Here is a 17,085-nt window from a genome sequence, read left to right on the forward strand (position 1 = left end):
TTGTTCCACAAACGTCTTTTGTATGGACATTAATGAATAACCTGCACTTATTTGGCATTTGGTAAAATGCAAAGCACTTCTGGTTTGTAATAAACTTGCTTTATTATATGTTCTCCTTATAGCCTGACATGCTGTACATATATATAAAGCACAGTGTTATTTCTTCAGGGTGGAGGAAGTGAAGAAACTGAAGAGAGGAAGAAAAAAATCCACAGAAAAGAAGAGTGTGGGATGCTGAAACATTGTCAATATCCTGTATGTTCGTTTCTTTCTATCGTTTGTAGCTACTTGGGTCTAAACAGGGTCATCATTTGGGATATTTCCTTTATTGACTGTTTAGTTACTGCTCAATTATGTATGATCTTCCATCTTACCCTGTAGTTTACCGTGTTTCAGTTCTGTGGAGTGTCCGACTCTGAGAATGAAGAGCCGGTGGGAAAGAGGACCCGACACGTTTCAGCATTTGTGCGAAAAACAAGATGCTCCCCTGCTTTCAATAGAGGGTATTGCACTTATATTTACTATATAATTTAAATTTTCTAATTTTATATAAATATATTTATTATCAGGGGTCAAATTATATAGTTTTTCGTAATTTCTAGAGAGGAGGGAATGGAATAATGGGGTACACTACTAGGGCTGCACGATAAATCGAAATGGAATCGAGATCGTGATTCGACAGAAGCTGCGATTGTCATGCGTATCTTTCAGTGAAGCACGGTTCTGTGATCAGCAGTAAATCTCCATCCAAAGGCCAGAGAAACTCCAAATACGCCTCGCAGAAGAAACCCAGAAAACGTCTATCGCTGCAGCTGAATAAACAGAAGATTCAACTGCTTTCATTGATTCAACGTGACTAATAAACACACGACTACGGCAATATACGGTTTATCGGAGTTCTTATTATTATAATTTTCATTCAAATAAAGTATATTTATAATGCAATGCCTTTATCACTGCTTAAATACTATGAAATATGTTGCGTGCCTTATTCTGTGTAAGAAGCCACATCATCTCACAGAAGGATTTATTTCAAACACTCGACTGACGTTATGAGGCGAGTTTGGAGTAAAAATATGTTATTGTGGGATTTTCACATGCTTTCAGATGGAGCAGCATTTACTACATCCAGCATTTACTAGAGCCGTAGTTCACTGAGAAGCTATGCAAACAGCCGTCATTATCGCGAACAATTTCTTCGATTTCAGAATCGCGCAATAAAATCGTCTGCGGTATTTATTTATTTTTTGCATAACTTGTCAGTGAACTAAAGCTATGTGTAGTAAATACTGCTCCATCTGAAAGCATGTGATGATGACTTCCTGCTGATTACAGAACCGGCTTTACTAACAAAATGCGCATGACAATCACATTCGATTGATCGTGCAGCCCTATACATTACTATGCAAAAAAACCACACACCTCTTCATTCTTTGACATTTTAGGACAACAGTCATCAAAACTATGAAATAGCACATAGAGGTATAGAAATTATGTAAAGTGTCAAGCAAATCAAAATTATACTTTGTTAGAAGTTATTCAGAGTTTCCATTTGTCTGGATTACAGCCATACTCTCATTAAACACATTTAACAATATTCACTCAAAATGAAAAATAGACAATGGACAATTATTTTAAAATTAAATGCATTTATATAGCTATATCTGCCACAAACATGAACTAGCAAAACTATTAATACACATAATTAATAATTAATCCGCTAATTAATATTAGCTGATGCCAAATGTCAGACAATTAGTAACTTTGCACATCACTGTTTATTATTTCAGAAGGTCTGCAGTATGGAGGAAAGTTTAAAAATTGTGACTTAAATTTTGATACTTCCCTCAATAAATTGTTTTCCGATTGTTAGGTGTTAAAAAAAGATAAACATCCATTCTATCATTGTGCTGTATTACAGTTGTCTTCATAGCAGTGCTGTCCAGAGGAGCAGGAGCTGTACAGATTCTGAGGACGGAAGAGGAAAAAACAGAGGTCACGCACATCATGCCGTTCCTGAAAAGGTATAATATTTCAGTTATTGGCATAAAATGTTGTTGTAAGTAAAACTATTTTAGAAGACATTTATCTGCAACTTTTAGTACAGTTCATAGCTTTTGCTAGAGTAGGGTTCTTCATATCTTATAGGGCTGTCAGCAATGATTATTTTCATAATTGAGTAATCGGTTGATAATTCTGATGATTAATAGAGTAATTCTTTTTTTTGTTGTTATAAAAATAGACCTAAGCCAACAGACTTTAAAATGACTCACAATACATACATAATAGCAATAAGGAAACAATAATTGGTTCAAATAAAATATCAAAAGCAGGTAATCATATGGTTTTATTGAACAAAACAGTTGAAATACAAAATATAAATATAGCTGCAAGTGTTAATTTTGTCAGCTATTTTTAAAGTGGTCATATGATGCGATTTCAAGTTTTCCTTTCTCTTTGGAGTGTTACAAGCTGATTGTGCATTGATAAGATCCCTGAAGTTGCAAAGACTAAAGTCTCAAAACCAAAGAGATATTCTTTATCAAAGATAAGACTCTGCCACGCCCCCTAAAACGGCTCGTTCTAACACGCCCCCACATATCTACCTCACTATGTGGAAATATTAGCATAATGCGCCCAAATGTTCACGCAAAGAAAGAAGGCGTGGTTTCAGTAACCGCAGTTAGTGTTGAAGCAGCATGTCAGAGAGACGCTGTGTGTTTCTAGGCGAAAGCAAAAGCACTTTATTTGGCCTTTCGAAAGTAGATGCATTTAGGAATCTTTAAGATGACTTACAACAGAACAGCAATGCATTTTATAGACGACCGTTTCGTGAACCTAGGAGAGGAGGTAATTCTGACTTTGCTATGACAATCTGGTGCTTCTGAATCAGCTGCTGTTTTGTTAGTAGTTTAAGTATATGCTATTGACTGTTCAAATGCGGAGTTTTGCACATCGTGTGTGTGTGTGTGTGTGTGTGGGTCCAAATACACCAAATAATGATCTTTTAAAAAGCATAATATGACCCCTTTAATTTAGTCTTAGTCCTGTGTCAAATGTAACTTTTAGTTTTTATCATATTTAGTCAACTTGTCCTGTTTTAGTTTTAGTCAATTTTTAGTCGACTTAATGTCTGAGCATTTTAGTCTAGTTTTAGTCAGTGGAAACTTACACATTTTCGTCTTACTGTATAATGGTTAAAATGATAAAAAAATGATTGTCATTTGGGAAATTAATTTTTACATTTCATCAGAAGTTGCTCTTACACCATTATGCACAAATCAATAGAATATCAACTCGTATGCATGGTTTATTTTACCTCGTCTATTGTACAGATTTATAACAGGATATCAATTAGAGGCTAAATATACACCAAAGACTTCAGATATACACTCGCCCTGTCTACATTATGAAAACTGGTGTAATAAAAACCTACTCGAATATGATAACAGAGAAATTCCTAATAGTAATTCCAAATTGCATTAATGTTTCTCTTTTAAAACAATGGCAAAAAAACCCTGCCAAAAAACGTATTGCCGCTCAGAGGTTGTGTAAGTAACATTACAATCAGCAACCACTATCGCAAACAATATAGTCGAGATCCATGACAGAACACAGACTGGCTGAATGACACTTTCATTTAAGCAGAATACCTCAAATAGAGATCGCTGAACTGCAGCTTACTTGTACAGTACTATATGTCTGTGTTTTCAGATCATGGCGCCTCCACAGAGAGAATGCGTGTGAATGGTTATGTAAAGTGTCATTGGGTTCTTGAAAGGTGTTATATTAACAAAACATATTATTAATATTATTATGTGTCGCATGAGCTCACCCAGTTTTGGGAAGTTTTGAGTTTGCGTTTAGGATTTATAGGCTTTGGGGTATATTTGGCCATTTTCTAAATGACCGTTATAACTAGCCAAAGGGGAAAGTTCAACATTTTTTGATAAATATTGACCTTATTATTGAGGTTGAACCTAGGAGTAGTTTGCAAAAGTAGTTTTTTTTTCTTTTAATAATGTCAAATATTTAAAGAACGGTTTGATTGACAGCAGTGGTCCTGTAGGCAAAGTTCGTACGCTGTGAAGATCTAGTGTGAATACGTGAACATTTTTTTGCTATTTCAGGTCGTTTATCATAGAAATGTAGTGTTTTTGAAGCCTTTGTGAAAGTTATAGCGCCACCTGTGGTCCGATCTCCATGAAACTTTGCATGTTTGTTTAAAATAAACTGTCGCATGTGCTAACCTAGTTTCGTCTTCTCAAGAAATATATGCATACACATGAAACCACTGAAACCAACTCAAAATTATGTAGTATACATGCCAGACCAGTATGCTGTAATTCTGCTACAGAAATACACTAAAAATGGAGACAACTACTTGGAGCATGCGCATAAACCTTGCGTGTAGTCCGCCATTGTTGTTGTTGCTGTTAAGTGACGTAGCAGCGTCTGACTAGGGTCGAGACGTGGGGTGAGGACATCATCGTTTCACAAAATATACGGATTGACTGTACACCCAAACGCAAGGGTATAGTTTTCAGATTTATACACTCTGGGACCTGGTTTCAAAGAATAGTGGTTTCAGGCTCCCAAAATGCTAGATCTGTCTGGATGAAACGCTGATACGATACAAACATTTTTACGGATACAGCTAAAGGCGTCTCCATGTGGACAGGCTCTTGGACATACCCCTTTTTTTAAACTACCCCGTTATAGCCATCCAAAGGGTAAAGTTCAAAATTGTTTTTACAATTATTGACCTAGAGAGTCCAGAGAATTGTACTGCAGTGGTTTTTTTCGAGATTGAGTGAAAAACCTAGGACTAGTTCGCAAAAGTAGGTGTTTTACATATCAATTATTTTACAGATGATTTGATTGACAGCAGTGGTTCTAGAGCAGGGGTGCGCAACCCTGCTCCTGGCAATCGACTGTCCTGCAAAGTTCAGCGCCAACCCTAATCAAACACACCTGAAGCAACTAATTAGGGTCTTCAGGATCACTTGAAAATTAAATGCAGGTGTCTTTGATTAGAGTTGGAGCTAAACTTTGCAGGAAAGTCGATCGCCAGGAGCAGGGTTGGGCACCCCTGTTCTAGAGGCAAAGTTGTACAGAATGAGAAGCTCTATCAGATTATATGAATATTGTTGTATGTCTGAAAAACCGTGCAATATACAATCGTTTACACCCTTGAAAAATGTGATATCGCTCCCCAGTGACCGATTTATTTCAAAATTTCTCACAGACCTTTAGGGCCGTGAGTCAAACAGGCCCACCAAGTTTAATTCCGATCGTCCTCCATTAACCTTTTCTTGTCCTTATCCTTGTCCTTATAGACACCTGTGGCACTTTGGATAAAAGACACTGCATACCAATTTTCATGTTGATCGGACAAATGGTTGCTTAGTCATAGCCATTTTCCCCCTCTTATAGCGCCACCAAGTGGCCAAGCTTTGAGGTTTTTTTTTTTTTAATGTGAACTTTGAATGAGCTCCTACATGAGTGTTCTGAGTTTTTTAAACAATATCTCATTCCGTTCAAAAGTTATAGCTGTTTTAGTAAAAGCTGCCTTGCCCCTTTTGAACATTTTGGCATCCCTTTCAATGTTGAGTCGAAGTCGAAATTTCCACCCTTTTTTTTGATAATTATTGATATTCACTCTCCAGAAAATCTTTCCGCACTGGTTTGGTTCTGATCGGGCAAAATACCTAGGACTAGTTCGCAAAGGTAGGTTTTTCAAAAAATCCAGCATCCCTGAAAATTTTGGGTGACAATTAAATCCAAGGCATGGGTTTTGTCCGTCATGAGCCAAGGATTCCAACAACATAAGGCACTTGAGTCTGCGTCTAACAGTTTAGGAGTTATGAGCAATTTCGAACTTTTGATCGCTGTAGCGCCCCCATCAGACCGATAGGGGTGAGCCTTGATGACATTGTACACGGTGAGTACTACCATCCTTCCCAGTCTAAAGTCTCTACAACTTACAATTTGTTCTGCCCAATCAGATTTACGTGGAAATTGCTGATACTTGGCCATTCTAACAATTTTAATAGGGTTTCAGCGCTACCTGCTTGAACCCCTAATAAAACAATATAATTATAACTTATGTACATTATGCATTATCAAATGCCTGCAGAGGGTGCCAACTGCTTGACTATTGTTTTTAGTTTACAGACCGATCTCTTGCTGATTTTGATTGCTTCCATTGTCCTCATTTGTAAGTCACTTTGGATAAAAGCATCTGCTAAATGACTAAATGTAACATAAATCTGTATCCTAACTCAAGCTTCTGTCAAATGTGCATTTCTAAGAGACAAAAAAAATGTGATACTATTAATATTGCAGCCTGCACTGCAAACCGCTGAAGATACACATCAAAGTCAGGAACACAAACCGGTTTCATGATTTGAAACAATATCACTCAGAACATGCAGAAACTAAAAAATATATATATTTTCTATTAAGATATTTCTCTTAAGGAAAAATAACTGGAAAAGTGTAAATAATTCAAAAACGTTTAGTGTTTGTCACGTTCCGACCATAAAAATAGTTTAAAACCATAATCAACGGTCTTGTTTCTATAACTTTCGATTAGGAGCAAAAAAAATCTGCTTTTAAACTTGAAAAAAAAAAATTTGTGATAATTATAAATATCGACTGATATGAAAATTTATATTTTTTGGCCATATTGCCCAGTCCTACTCTGCAGGATGTTGGCCCTTCAGGAGCATGATTGTACACCCCTATAGTAAGAAATAGCATATGTTGTGGCAAGCTTGACAATAGACAAATTTCCAGTGAATCAGTCATTTTTATTGTCAGTGATACTACTCTGCATCTCTTTCCCTGCTCTAGGCTAGCATCACTCATAGTTACAACGCTGGAATCCTTCTGTCCTCAGAGAACAGTCGCTCTTTCTCAGCTCCGGTACTGAGCTTAGATAAGAGACACCATTGGCGGGGCATCCACACCTCATCCGCTTCGCTCGTGCTTCAGACCAAACCAGAGAGATCTATTAGCCCAGAGAGCAATGACAGCATATCGGAAGAACTCAACCATTTCAAGCCTATTGTCTGCTCGCCGTGCACTCCACCCAAAAGGCTGCCCGATGGGCGACTTTTGGAACCTACAATCGTGAAGTCAACCCCTAGGAACTTGACACGCACTCTGCACAAGTCCACAAGCTACGAGGCCAGCCCGACCATCTTGCAGAAGTGGAAGCAGATTGAAGTTGATCGTCAGTGTATCAAGGTGACCTCAAAAGGTACAGTCACCAGTCCGATCGCAGAGGATCTTAGCCTTAAACTGAGTCCCGTTGAAGAACAGGACAGCCGACTCTGCAGCTGTACTGTAGCCAAGGACAGCTTGCAAGATCATCAGTGCATTTGTGAATCAAGTGCTAAGGATCAGAAGGATAAACCTGTAGTCTGTAATAAACGACGGCTTGTATTTGATCAGTGTAACAAAGAGGAAGGTACACAGCCAGCTAGCACTCACATCAGGTCGACAACTCAAACCATTGCAGATACTTCATCTGCAAAAGGGCGAAGCAAACGTGAAGCACTCTGTGAACCCACAGAAATTTGTGAACCGATGCTTGATAAACCTGCTGGACACTGTAATCTGGGTACTGAAGACCTAGATAACTTCATAAATGAGCCTACCACCAGGAGCTGTGTATTTAACAGACCTACCTCAAGAAGGGGCAAAAAGAGAAGCCACAAAACCAAACATTTGGAAGAGACCCTACAGACAAAAATGTCCCGGATAGATGTCTGTGACAGGTTTGATGATCTGATTGTCCAGCAAACTAATCAGGAAAAGGAGGACAGAGAACTGGCACTAAAGCTACAAAGACAGTTTGACAGAGAATGTCAAAAAGTAGACAGGAACAAAACAAGTCATAACAAATACGAACTCCGGTCCTGGGCTTCAAAAGATGGGATGGTAGGACACAGTACACGCAGATCAGGAAGAATCTCCAAACAAAATGAGCACTTTAGCTACAGCTGTTAAAGGAACCTCCGGTTATGGTAGTGTTTTATTGTAATGATTTGTCACGGTCACAAACGTTTTCTTTGTTGAGGCACTACAGAGGCTTTCTAAGACTGGATAAGTATTGCAAGATGAGGTATTTACTTTTTTGACTTTTCATCCAAAGCAACTTGCGTTAGTCGAGTCCACCTAGAGCAGAGGTGCCAATCCTGTTCCTGGAGATCTCGCAAAGTTCAGCTCCAACCTTGATCAAACACAACAGAGCCAGCTAATTAAGATCTTCAGGAGCATTTGGTAATTACAGACAGGTGTGTTGAATCTGAACTCTACAGGTAGATCTCCAGGAACAGGATTGGGCACCCGTGACCTAGAGCAAGCAAGTGCCTTTGCTCGGGGCAAAATGGTGGTAGAGCACTCACAAGTGTGGACTCTCAGGAACTTTCTTATTTATGAGGATCTAGATTTGAAGCTGCAATGTTTTGTTTCAAGCTCTCTTACTGTTTATCTGGCTTCTACTACTCAAAAAAGAGGAAATTGATGTTTTAATTTATAAGAACTCTGAAAGGCTTTTAGTACTTCAAGCCATAGATGACAGTATTCCTTACAATCTCTTTGTGCTCATCACAATCACAATTGCTCCTCAAGAAGTTTGTTTGCATGTATAAAAGTTATCATAGGATATTTGTTGATACAGGTGTTTTGTACAAAAATTGTAGCATAACCCTTTTTCTTTGGCATTTCTCGTTTCCAGTGGCTTGGGAAGTTTTCTCTTGATGTATCCATCAATCAAACAACTCTATATAATTTTTTGTTTTTTATATATATATTTTTTGAACTATTTAGGTGGAAAAAAGTAAAAATGTCAGCCTTAGGCCAGAAAACTACTCTACACAAGTACATGGACACAAATGCTTGTTCAACGATTTGCAAGGCCAAGGTCTTGTATGTAACCTCTTTACATTATTCTTGTTGTACTGTGGTGGAAACTAACCTCAGTACTCACGGCAGTGATAGAATTGCCTTCAAATGTTTGAGCCATTAACCAGGATGTATTATTTTCAGCTGGCTACCTATGAACGTGTTGGCAGTTAAAGCCAGGGTAGGTAGTTTGGTTCAAAAAAGTTTTGTTTTATGTTGGTTGGAAGTCTCTTCACATTCCTATAACAATCACTACGTTAAGTGGTCTAAATGTATCTATATGTATTTATATCATCTGCGGAAGGCTTAGGACCATGAATTGTCCGAGGGATACCATACCTGCCTGTCAACATATGTATTTGCATACCTCTGAGCACCTGGTTCGTGCAGGAATAAGTCATCAGTGTGTTCCATTACACTATTGCAGACCGAGCGAGAATGGAATGGAATATTATTGTAATATCATGCGCTTTATACTGTAATGCTTTCTCACCGGTGAATGAGACATAAGGTAATCTGTAAGCATTGCATTCAACCCTCCACCAGTGCCAGTTCTCGTTGCGTCGCTGGTTAGCCTCTGGTCTGCCCGTGCGCGTTCATGTGTTTTGGAGGAGGTGTGGCTTTGGAGGGTGATTTGCAAGGAGGGTGGGATCTTATGCTTTCAAAGCTAGCTTGCTATTGCTAGCCTCTCTGAAACATCAAAGAAGGTAGTAAGTAGTTCACTATAGAAAATCCATAGAGGATCGTAGATAACGGTTTATGCCTGTGCTTGTTATAGCGCCCCTTGTGGCAGTGCTGAGAACTCGATTAACACACATACTTGTTGCGCTACAAATTTTTTTTTTTACATTTCTTTGTCAGAAATCAAACTTGAGTATCAAGAGCTTGTGTTCACATGTTTGTGTAGAGTATTTTGGGGCCTAACTGTGCTAATATTATTACTATACTGTTTTTCGCCATGAAGTATAATAGCTATAAAATAGTTTGGGATTTTAAAATGCTAAAAAGCATTGTGTATAAAAAAATAAACGATCAAATTAATAAATGAAAATGAAAGTTAAGTGTGGTCTAAAGGTCTTTGCCTTTATTTCATAACTTGGCAAATATACATCTGCAAATAAAGGTGCTAAGTGTACCTGAATGCAATAACTCTCTACAGGTATTATTCCTCTTGGTGGAAACCCTGGATCAGCGTGGGATTGGTGACTCAGGGACACAGACCCTGGGGACCCCCAAAAAAGTGAAACAAGATTCATTTCAATTTGGCTGATAAGAAGATTTTGGAAGTTTTACAAAATAAAGCTTAGGTTCTCAAAGTTAGTGTAATGTTTTGTCCTTATAAAGCACTGTGGTCTGCAACAAGAAAACCAGGGTTCGAACCATTTCATCAACGCCGTGCCAGCAGTGGGCTTTTTCCAAATTTAGCGTTACACATCGAGGATGTAGATGCACAGTTCTTCATTTCAAGTGGTTCAGCAAATTAGAAGGACCTTTTATAACAAAATGAGGCTTACACGAACTAATAGAATAAATGTGAGATATGTCTTTAAAAAAAAAATAAACGATCAAATTAATAAATGAAAATGAAAGTTAAGTGTGGTCTAAAGGTCTTTGCCTTTATTTCATAACTTGGCAAATATACATCTGCAAATAAAGGTGCTAAGTGTACCTGAATGCAATAACTCTACAGGTATTATTCCTCTTGGTGGAAACCCTGGATCAGCGTGGGATTGGTGACGTGGGATTGGGGACCCCCAAAAAAGTGAAACAAGATTCATTTCAATTTGGCTGATAAGAAGATTTTGGAAGTTTTACAAAATAAAGCTTAGGTTCTCAAAGTTAGTGTAATGTTTTGTCCTTATAAAGCACTGTGGTCTGCAACAAGAAAACCAGGGTTCGAACCATGTCATCAACGCCGTGCCAGCAGTGGGCTTTTTCCAAATTTAGCGTTACACATCGAGGATGTAGATGCACAGTTCTTCATTTCAAGTGGTTCAGCAAATTAGAAGGACCTTTTATAACAAAATGAGGCTTACACGAACTAATAGAATAAATGTGAGATATGTCTTTAAAAGATTGTAATCATTTTTGTTGTTGTTGTTGTTATAATATATGAAACACAGAATGACATTAATATACCACATGCCAGGGAGCAAGAAAATAATGTACCTTTTAAAAAGATTCAGTTTTTACAGCTTTCTTATTGGAAGAGTCCGAAATCAAATGCATATACAGTTTGAACTCTTCCAGAAAAAGGTTGAAGAAAGGCTTACACTTACAATATTTACATTTGTGTACGACATATTGGGCGAGAAACAAAATAAGATTGAGTAAATAAAAAAAGATCTGATTGTTCTCTTTCAAAATGTGTATAACCCAGAATAACATTTTCATATTGCAATGACATTTCAGGAGTTATATCACAAAACATACTCAAAACAATGTGTCTTATCGTGGTCTTTAATTTACAAGCATAATTTCCCCCCACACGGTTATATAATTTGGCACAACAGAGATCTGCTGTACAAGAATAAATCCATTTATTTTGATAATTGGGCTAAAAATAATATTATTTTGGTGAGTCAGTTGACCAAGGGATTCCTTTAAAATGTGAGGAGTTTTTGTCGCATTATAAAATCCCAATTAGAGCAAAAGATTGTAATCATAAGAACGCAAACGTGCAGAAATAAGTAGTTAGGGTCTAAAGTGGGCGGCGCATAGTTTTGGAAGTTACTTTCGGTATATCAGATGCGGTGATGAGCATAGACATATACAATGTTTTAGAAATGTACAGTATATTTTGTCTATGGTGGTGATGACCGGATTTGCGGCTTTTATGTAAAAGGTTTTGTTTATGGTTAGTAGCAATTTCAAAGAGCGCGCCGCGAAAGTTTTTATTTAATTTCAGGAGTTATATCACAAAACATACTCAAAACAATGTGTCTTATCGTGGTCTTTAATTTACAAGCATAATTTCCCCTCACACGGTTATATAATTTGGCACAACAGAGATCTGCTGTACAAGAATAAATCCATTTATTTTGATAATTGGTCTAAAAATAATATTATTTTGGTGAGTCAGTTGACCAAGGGATTCCTTTAAAATATGAGGAGTTTTTGTCGCATTATAAAATCCCAATTACAGCAAAAGATTGTAATCATAAGAACGCAAACGTGCAGAAATAAGTAGTTAGGGTCTAAAGTGGGCGGCGCATAGTTTTGGAAGTTACTGTCGGTATATCAGATGCGGTGATGAGCATAGACATATACAATGTTTTAGAAATGTACAGTATATTTTGTCTATGGTGGTGATGACCGGATTTGCGGCTTTTATGTAAAAAGTTTTGTTTATGGTTAGTAGCAATTTCAAAGAGCGCGCCGCGAAAGTTTTTATTTTGTCTCCGTGCCGTTTTACCGCAGAGGAGAAACGTCACCGCGTCTAGCCAATCAGAGAGCTCGCCCTAGTCACTTTAGCCCGCCCACTTTGAGAGTTGGTATACATATTTCCACTTCTCTTTCTCAAAATGGCTATTAAAATGCGCTAGACAATTTGCACTGTGACTATATTTAATGTGATCAGAAACTCAATCGCTTTGTCAGATCTGGTTTATAATATTTAAAATAAAACACTTCATGTATTTAAATGCACAAACTTTTACAAATGCCTTAAGATAGAATGCCAGGTGAAAAACAGTTACCAACCATATAATTCAAAAGGAAATCTATATTGCGTACACGTTTATGCAAGCTATATAAATTCTAAAATGCCTTTGCGTTTTAAAAAATAATTATTTTAAAGATTTTTTTTAACGTTTTGATTATTTTCTGTCACTTGTTGCAAATGTGTTCTAACTAAACTAGTTGCTAATGTGTTCTAACGTCCAGACAATAATAATAATAATAGTTTTAGTTTCACAAAACATTTCTGTGTAGAGTCTGACGTGGCTGAAAGTAGTGACTTAAAAAAATTTTTTAAGTGTCATTTATTCCTGTAAAATCATTCTAATATGCTGATTCGATGCTCAAAAAACATTTCAAAGTTGAAAACAGTTTTTGCTGCTTAGCCTAATATTTTTGTATAAACAGTGAACCAGTTAAAAGTTTGGGAAAAAAATTGATATTGAAAAAAGAAAGGACAAAAAAAATCTGTTCATCAACGAATTCTGAAAAAAAGTATGATTTCCACAAACATATAAAGCATCAAAAACTTTTCAAAATTGATTATAATAGTAATAAGAGCCATTGATAATAACATTACCAATAATAACTGATAATAATGGAGTAGTAAATCGTATTAGAATGATTTCTGAAGGATCATGTGACAGTGAAGACTGAGTAATGATGCTGAAAATTCAGCTTTGCATCACAGGAATACATTGCATGAAATTAAAATTGTATTATAATAAAATAATAATTATCCCCCTTGGTAAATGTATGCAAAGAAGGCTATAAAAATAAATCTTCATTGTTTATCCTTTTGGTCTTTCATTCCAAAAAATCACAAAAATCTAATCTTTAAGTTAAAACAATTGAAAATGGGGAGAAAATCTCATAATGAAATAAATGTTTTTCTTCAACTCATGGTGGCCACAATTATCGACCCTTCTATTCAATACTTTTTGCAACCTCCTTTTGCCAAGATATCAGCTCTGAGTTTTCTCCTAAAATTCCTGATGAGTTTGAAGAACACCTGACAAGAGATCAGAGACCATTCCTTCATCCAGAATCTCTCCAGATCCTTCAGATTCCCAGCTCCATGTTGGTGCTTCTCTTCAGTTCATCCCACTCATTTCCTTTAGGGTTCATGTAAGAGATCTGGGACAGCCTGGCAAAACCTTTTTTTTTTTTTTTCTCTCTCACATTTATCCTCGCTTCCTCAGACTGATGAGCTTTGTAAAAATCGACACGTTTCAGAAAGGCGGGGCATAGAGAAGAAACAATAATGTACAGTATGTGGAAAAGAATGTGTTTTTTGAACCTTAAACCACATAAACACATTTCATTACACCAAATACACAAAATAATGTTATTTTTTTAGCAACGTCATATGATGCCTTTCGGCGACACTGACTCACCATCTCCACAGTATAGATGTGCCTGCATGCAAGTTTCATATGGATTACATAATCTGAGTATTTTTTTTCTCAGATTTGAATTTTCATTTGAAAGTAGACATTTCACTCTCTATAGCTATATTTTTCATGTCTGTAAGGCAAGTGTACACAGAGTTTCGCGCTCAAGTTCACAGAGGCATCCTATTTGCTTTCATTATTTTACAAAAGCACAATGTTTTGTTGGTGTTGTGAGTGCACACAAATAAACGCAGAGGCTTTACAGATTCGAAAGATGTATCATTCTTATCCGTATGACTAAAATGGAGTATTTTAAGAGCAAGTGAGTGCGCCGGCGCCTCCATCTGTCATTCTGTGAGAGCGCTACTGTTCAGACACTTGTATAGCGCACATTTTTCTAGGTTAACATTAGATTGAGCGGCCATGTAAAGTTGCTACTACTTGCATGTTTCCGATGATAAGCCATATTTGTGGTCGATGAATGATAGGCAAGTGTTTGGATGTACTGTATTACCACAAAGACCAGCCATTAACGATCTGTCCGTCACGGACTGCATGACCTCACCACTTCCTGTGGATTTTTTTTCTGCAAATTTGTCGACCTCATCGACTATTAGGGGGCAGCCCTACCCACAACATTAAAGAAACAGGAATATGTTTAACAGTGGGCATGGGGTATTTTTATATCCCTGTGTACCCCTTTAAACCCATATTGTGTGTGTGTGTGTGTGTGTGCCAAAATGTTCATCTGACCATATAACCCTGTACTCAAAAGAGTCTTTGGCCACTCAAACTATCCTCCTCACCGTGGGTTGGGACATTAATTAATTTAGGGCTGCACGATTAATTGAATGCGATTGTCATGCGCCTGGCAAAACCTTTTTTTTTTTTTTTTTTCTCTCACATTTATCCTCGCTTCCTCAGACTGATGAGCTTTGTAAAAATCGACACGTTTCAGAAAGGCGGGGCATAGAGAAGAAACAATAATGTACAGTATGTGGAAAAGAATGTGTTTTTTGAACCTTAAACCACATAAACACATTTCATTACACCAAATACACAAAATAATGTTATTTTTTTAGCAACGTCATATGATGCCTTTCGGCGACACTGACTCACCATCTCCACAGTATAGATGTGCCTGCATGCAAGTTTCATATGGATTACATAATCTGAGTATTTTTTTTCTCAGATTTGAATTTTCATTTGAAAGTAGACATTTCACTCTCTATAGCTATATTTTTCATGTCTGTAAGGCAAGTGTACACAGAGTTTCGCGCTCAAGTTCACAGAGGCATCCTATTTGCTTTCATTATTTTACAAAAGCACAATGTTTTGTTGGTGTTGTGAGTGCACACAAATAAACGCAGAGGCTTTACAGATTCGAAAGATGTATCATTCTTATCCGTATGACTAAAATGGAGTATTTTAAGAGCAAGTGAGTGCGCCGGCGCCTCCATCTGTCATTCTGTGAGAGCGCTACTGTTCAGACACTTGTATAGCGCACATTTTTCTAGGTTAACATTAGATTGAGCGGCCATGTAAAGTTGCTACTACTTGCATGTTTCCGATGATAAGCCATATTTGTGGTCGATGAATGATAGGCAAGTGTTTGGATGTACTGTATTACCACAAAGACCAGCCATTAACGATCTGTCCGTCACGGACTGCATGACCTCACCACTTCCTGTGGATTTTTTTTCTGCAAATTTGTCGACCTCATCGACTATTAGGGGGCAGCCCTACCCACAACATTAAAGAAACAGGAATATGTTTAACAGTGGGCATGGGGTATTTTTATATCCCTGTGTACCCCTTTAAACCCATATTGTGTGTGTGTGTGTGTGTGCCAAAATGTTCATCTGACCATATAACCCTGTACTCAAAAGAGTCTTTGGCCACTCAAACTATCCTCCTCACCGTGGGTTGGGACATTAATTAATTTAGGGCTGCACGATTAATTGAATGCGATTGTCATGCGCATTTTGTTAGTAAAGCCTGTTCTGTAATCAGCAGGAAGTCATCATCACGTGCTTTCAGATGGAGCAGTATTTACTACACATAGCCGTAGTTCACTGACAAGTTACGCAAAACATTTTTATTGCGCGATTCTGAAATCGAAGAAATCATTCGCGATAATGACAGCTGTTTGCATAGCTTCTCAGTGAACTACGGCTCTGTGTAGTAAATGCTGCTCCATCTGAAAGCATGTGAAAATACCACATTTAATAACATATTTTTACTCCAAACTCACTTCATAACGTCAGTCGAGTGTTTGAAATAAATCCTTCTGTGAGATGATGTGGCTTCTTACACAGAATAAGGCACACAACATATTTCATAGTATTTAAGCAGTGATAAAGGCATTGCATTATAAATATACTTTATTTGAATGAAAATTATAATAAGAACTCAGATAAACCGTATATTGCCGTAGTCGTGTGTTTATTAGTCACGTTGAATCAATGAAAGCAGTTGAATCTTCTGTTTTTTAAGCTGCAGCGATAGACGTTTTCTGGGTTTCTTCTGCGAGACGTATTTGGAGTTTCTCTGGCCTTTGGATGGAGATTTACTGCTGATCACAGAACCGTGCTTCACTGAAAGATACGCATGACAATCGCAGCTTCTGTTCAATCGCGATCTCGATTCCATTTCGATTTATCGTGCAGCCCTAAATTAATTAATGGTGTGTTTTGGGTGGTGTGCTGTTTTTGCTTTTCCACAAATACAGCACTTAAAGTTCAGTCCAAAAATGTCTATTTTAAAACTTGACCTGACTCTCTCCACCAGACTGCATCTCTATTGTCATGTGTCAACAAGTTAAAGGACTCGGCTTAGCTCCGACTCTCTCAGTTTGAATTTGACTAAAACGGATATCTTACTTGTCGGGCCCCCAACTGTAACAAAAAACATAACAAATGCCCCTATATTTGACCTCGAAGCCACGTCAATTATCCCATCTGCCACAGTTAATCTAAATCTAGACTAAAGGACTTGGCTTAGCTCCGACTCTCTCAGTTTGAATTTGACTAAATATATATCTTACTTGTCGGGCCCCCAACTGTAACAAAAAACATAACAAATGCCCCTATATTTG

General features: G+C 37.4%; 1 protein-coding gene across 1 annotated transcript in view; it reads left to right on the forward strand.

Annotated features, from left to right (window-relative positions):
- Positions 1-8,260, forward strand: part of LOC107567382 (E3 ubiquitin-protein ligase RNF169-like) — a 10,278-nt gene extending 2,018 nt beyond the window's left edge. Inside the window, 4 exon segments of the mRNA XM_016253067.1 lie at positions 155-255; positions 397-503; positions 1,922-2,024; positions 6,859-8,260. Of these exon segments, the coding sequence (XP_016108553.1) occupies positions 155-255; positions 397-503; positions 1,922-2,024; positions 6,859-8,019 (1,472 nt within the window). The 3' untranslated portion in view covers positions 8,020-8,260.
- Positions 8,261-17,085: the final 8,825 nt, after the last annotated feature.

This window comes from Sinocyclocheilus grahami, unplaced genomic scaffold (assembly GCF_001515645.1).
Source record: "Sinocyclocheilus grahami isolate Dianchi unplaced genomic scaffold, SAMN03320097.WGS_v1.1 scaffold1152.1, whole genome shotgun sequence".
NCBI lineage: Eukaryota > Metazoa > Chordata > Actinopteri > Cypriniformes > Cyprinidae > Sinocyclocheilus > Sinocyclocheilus grahami.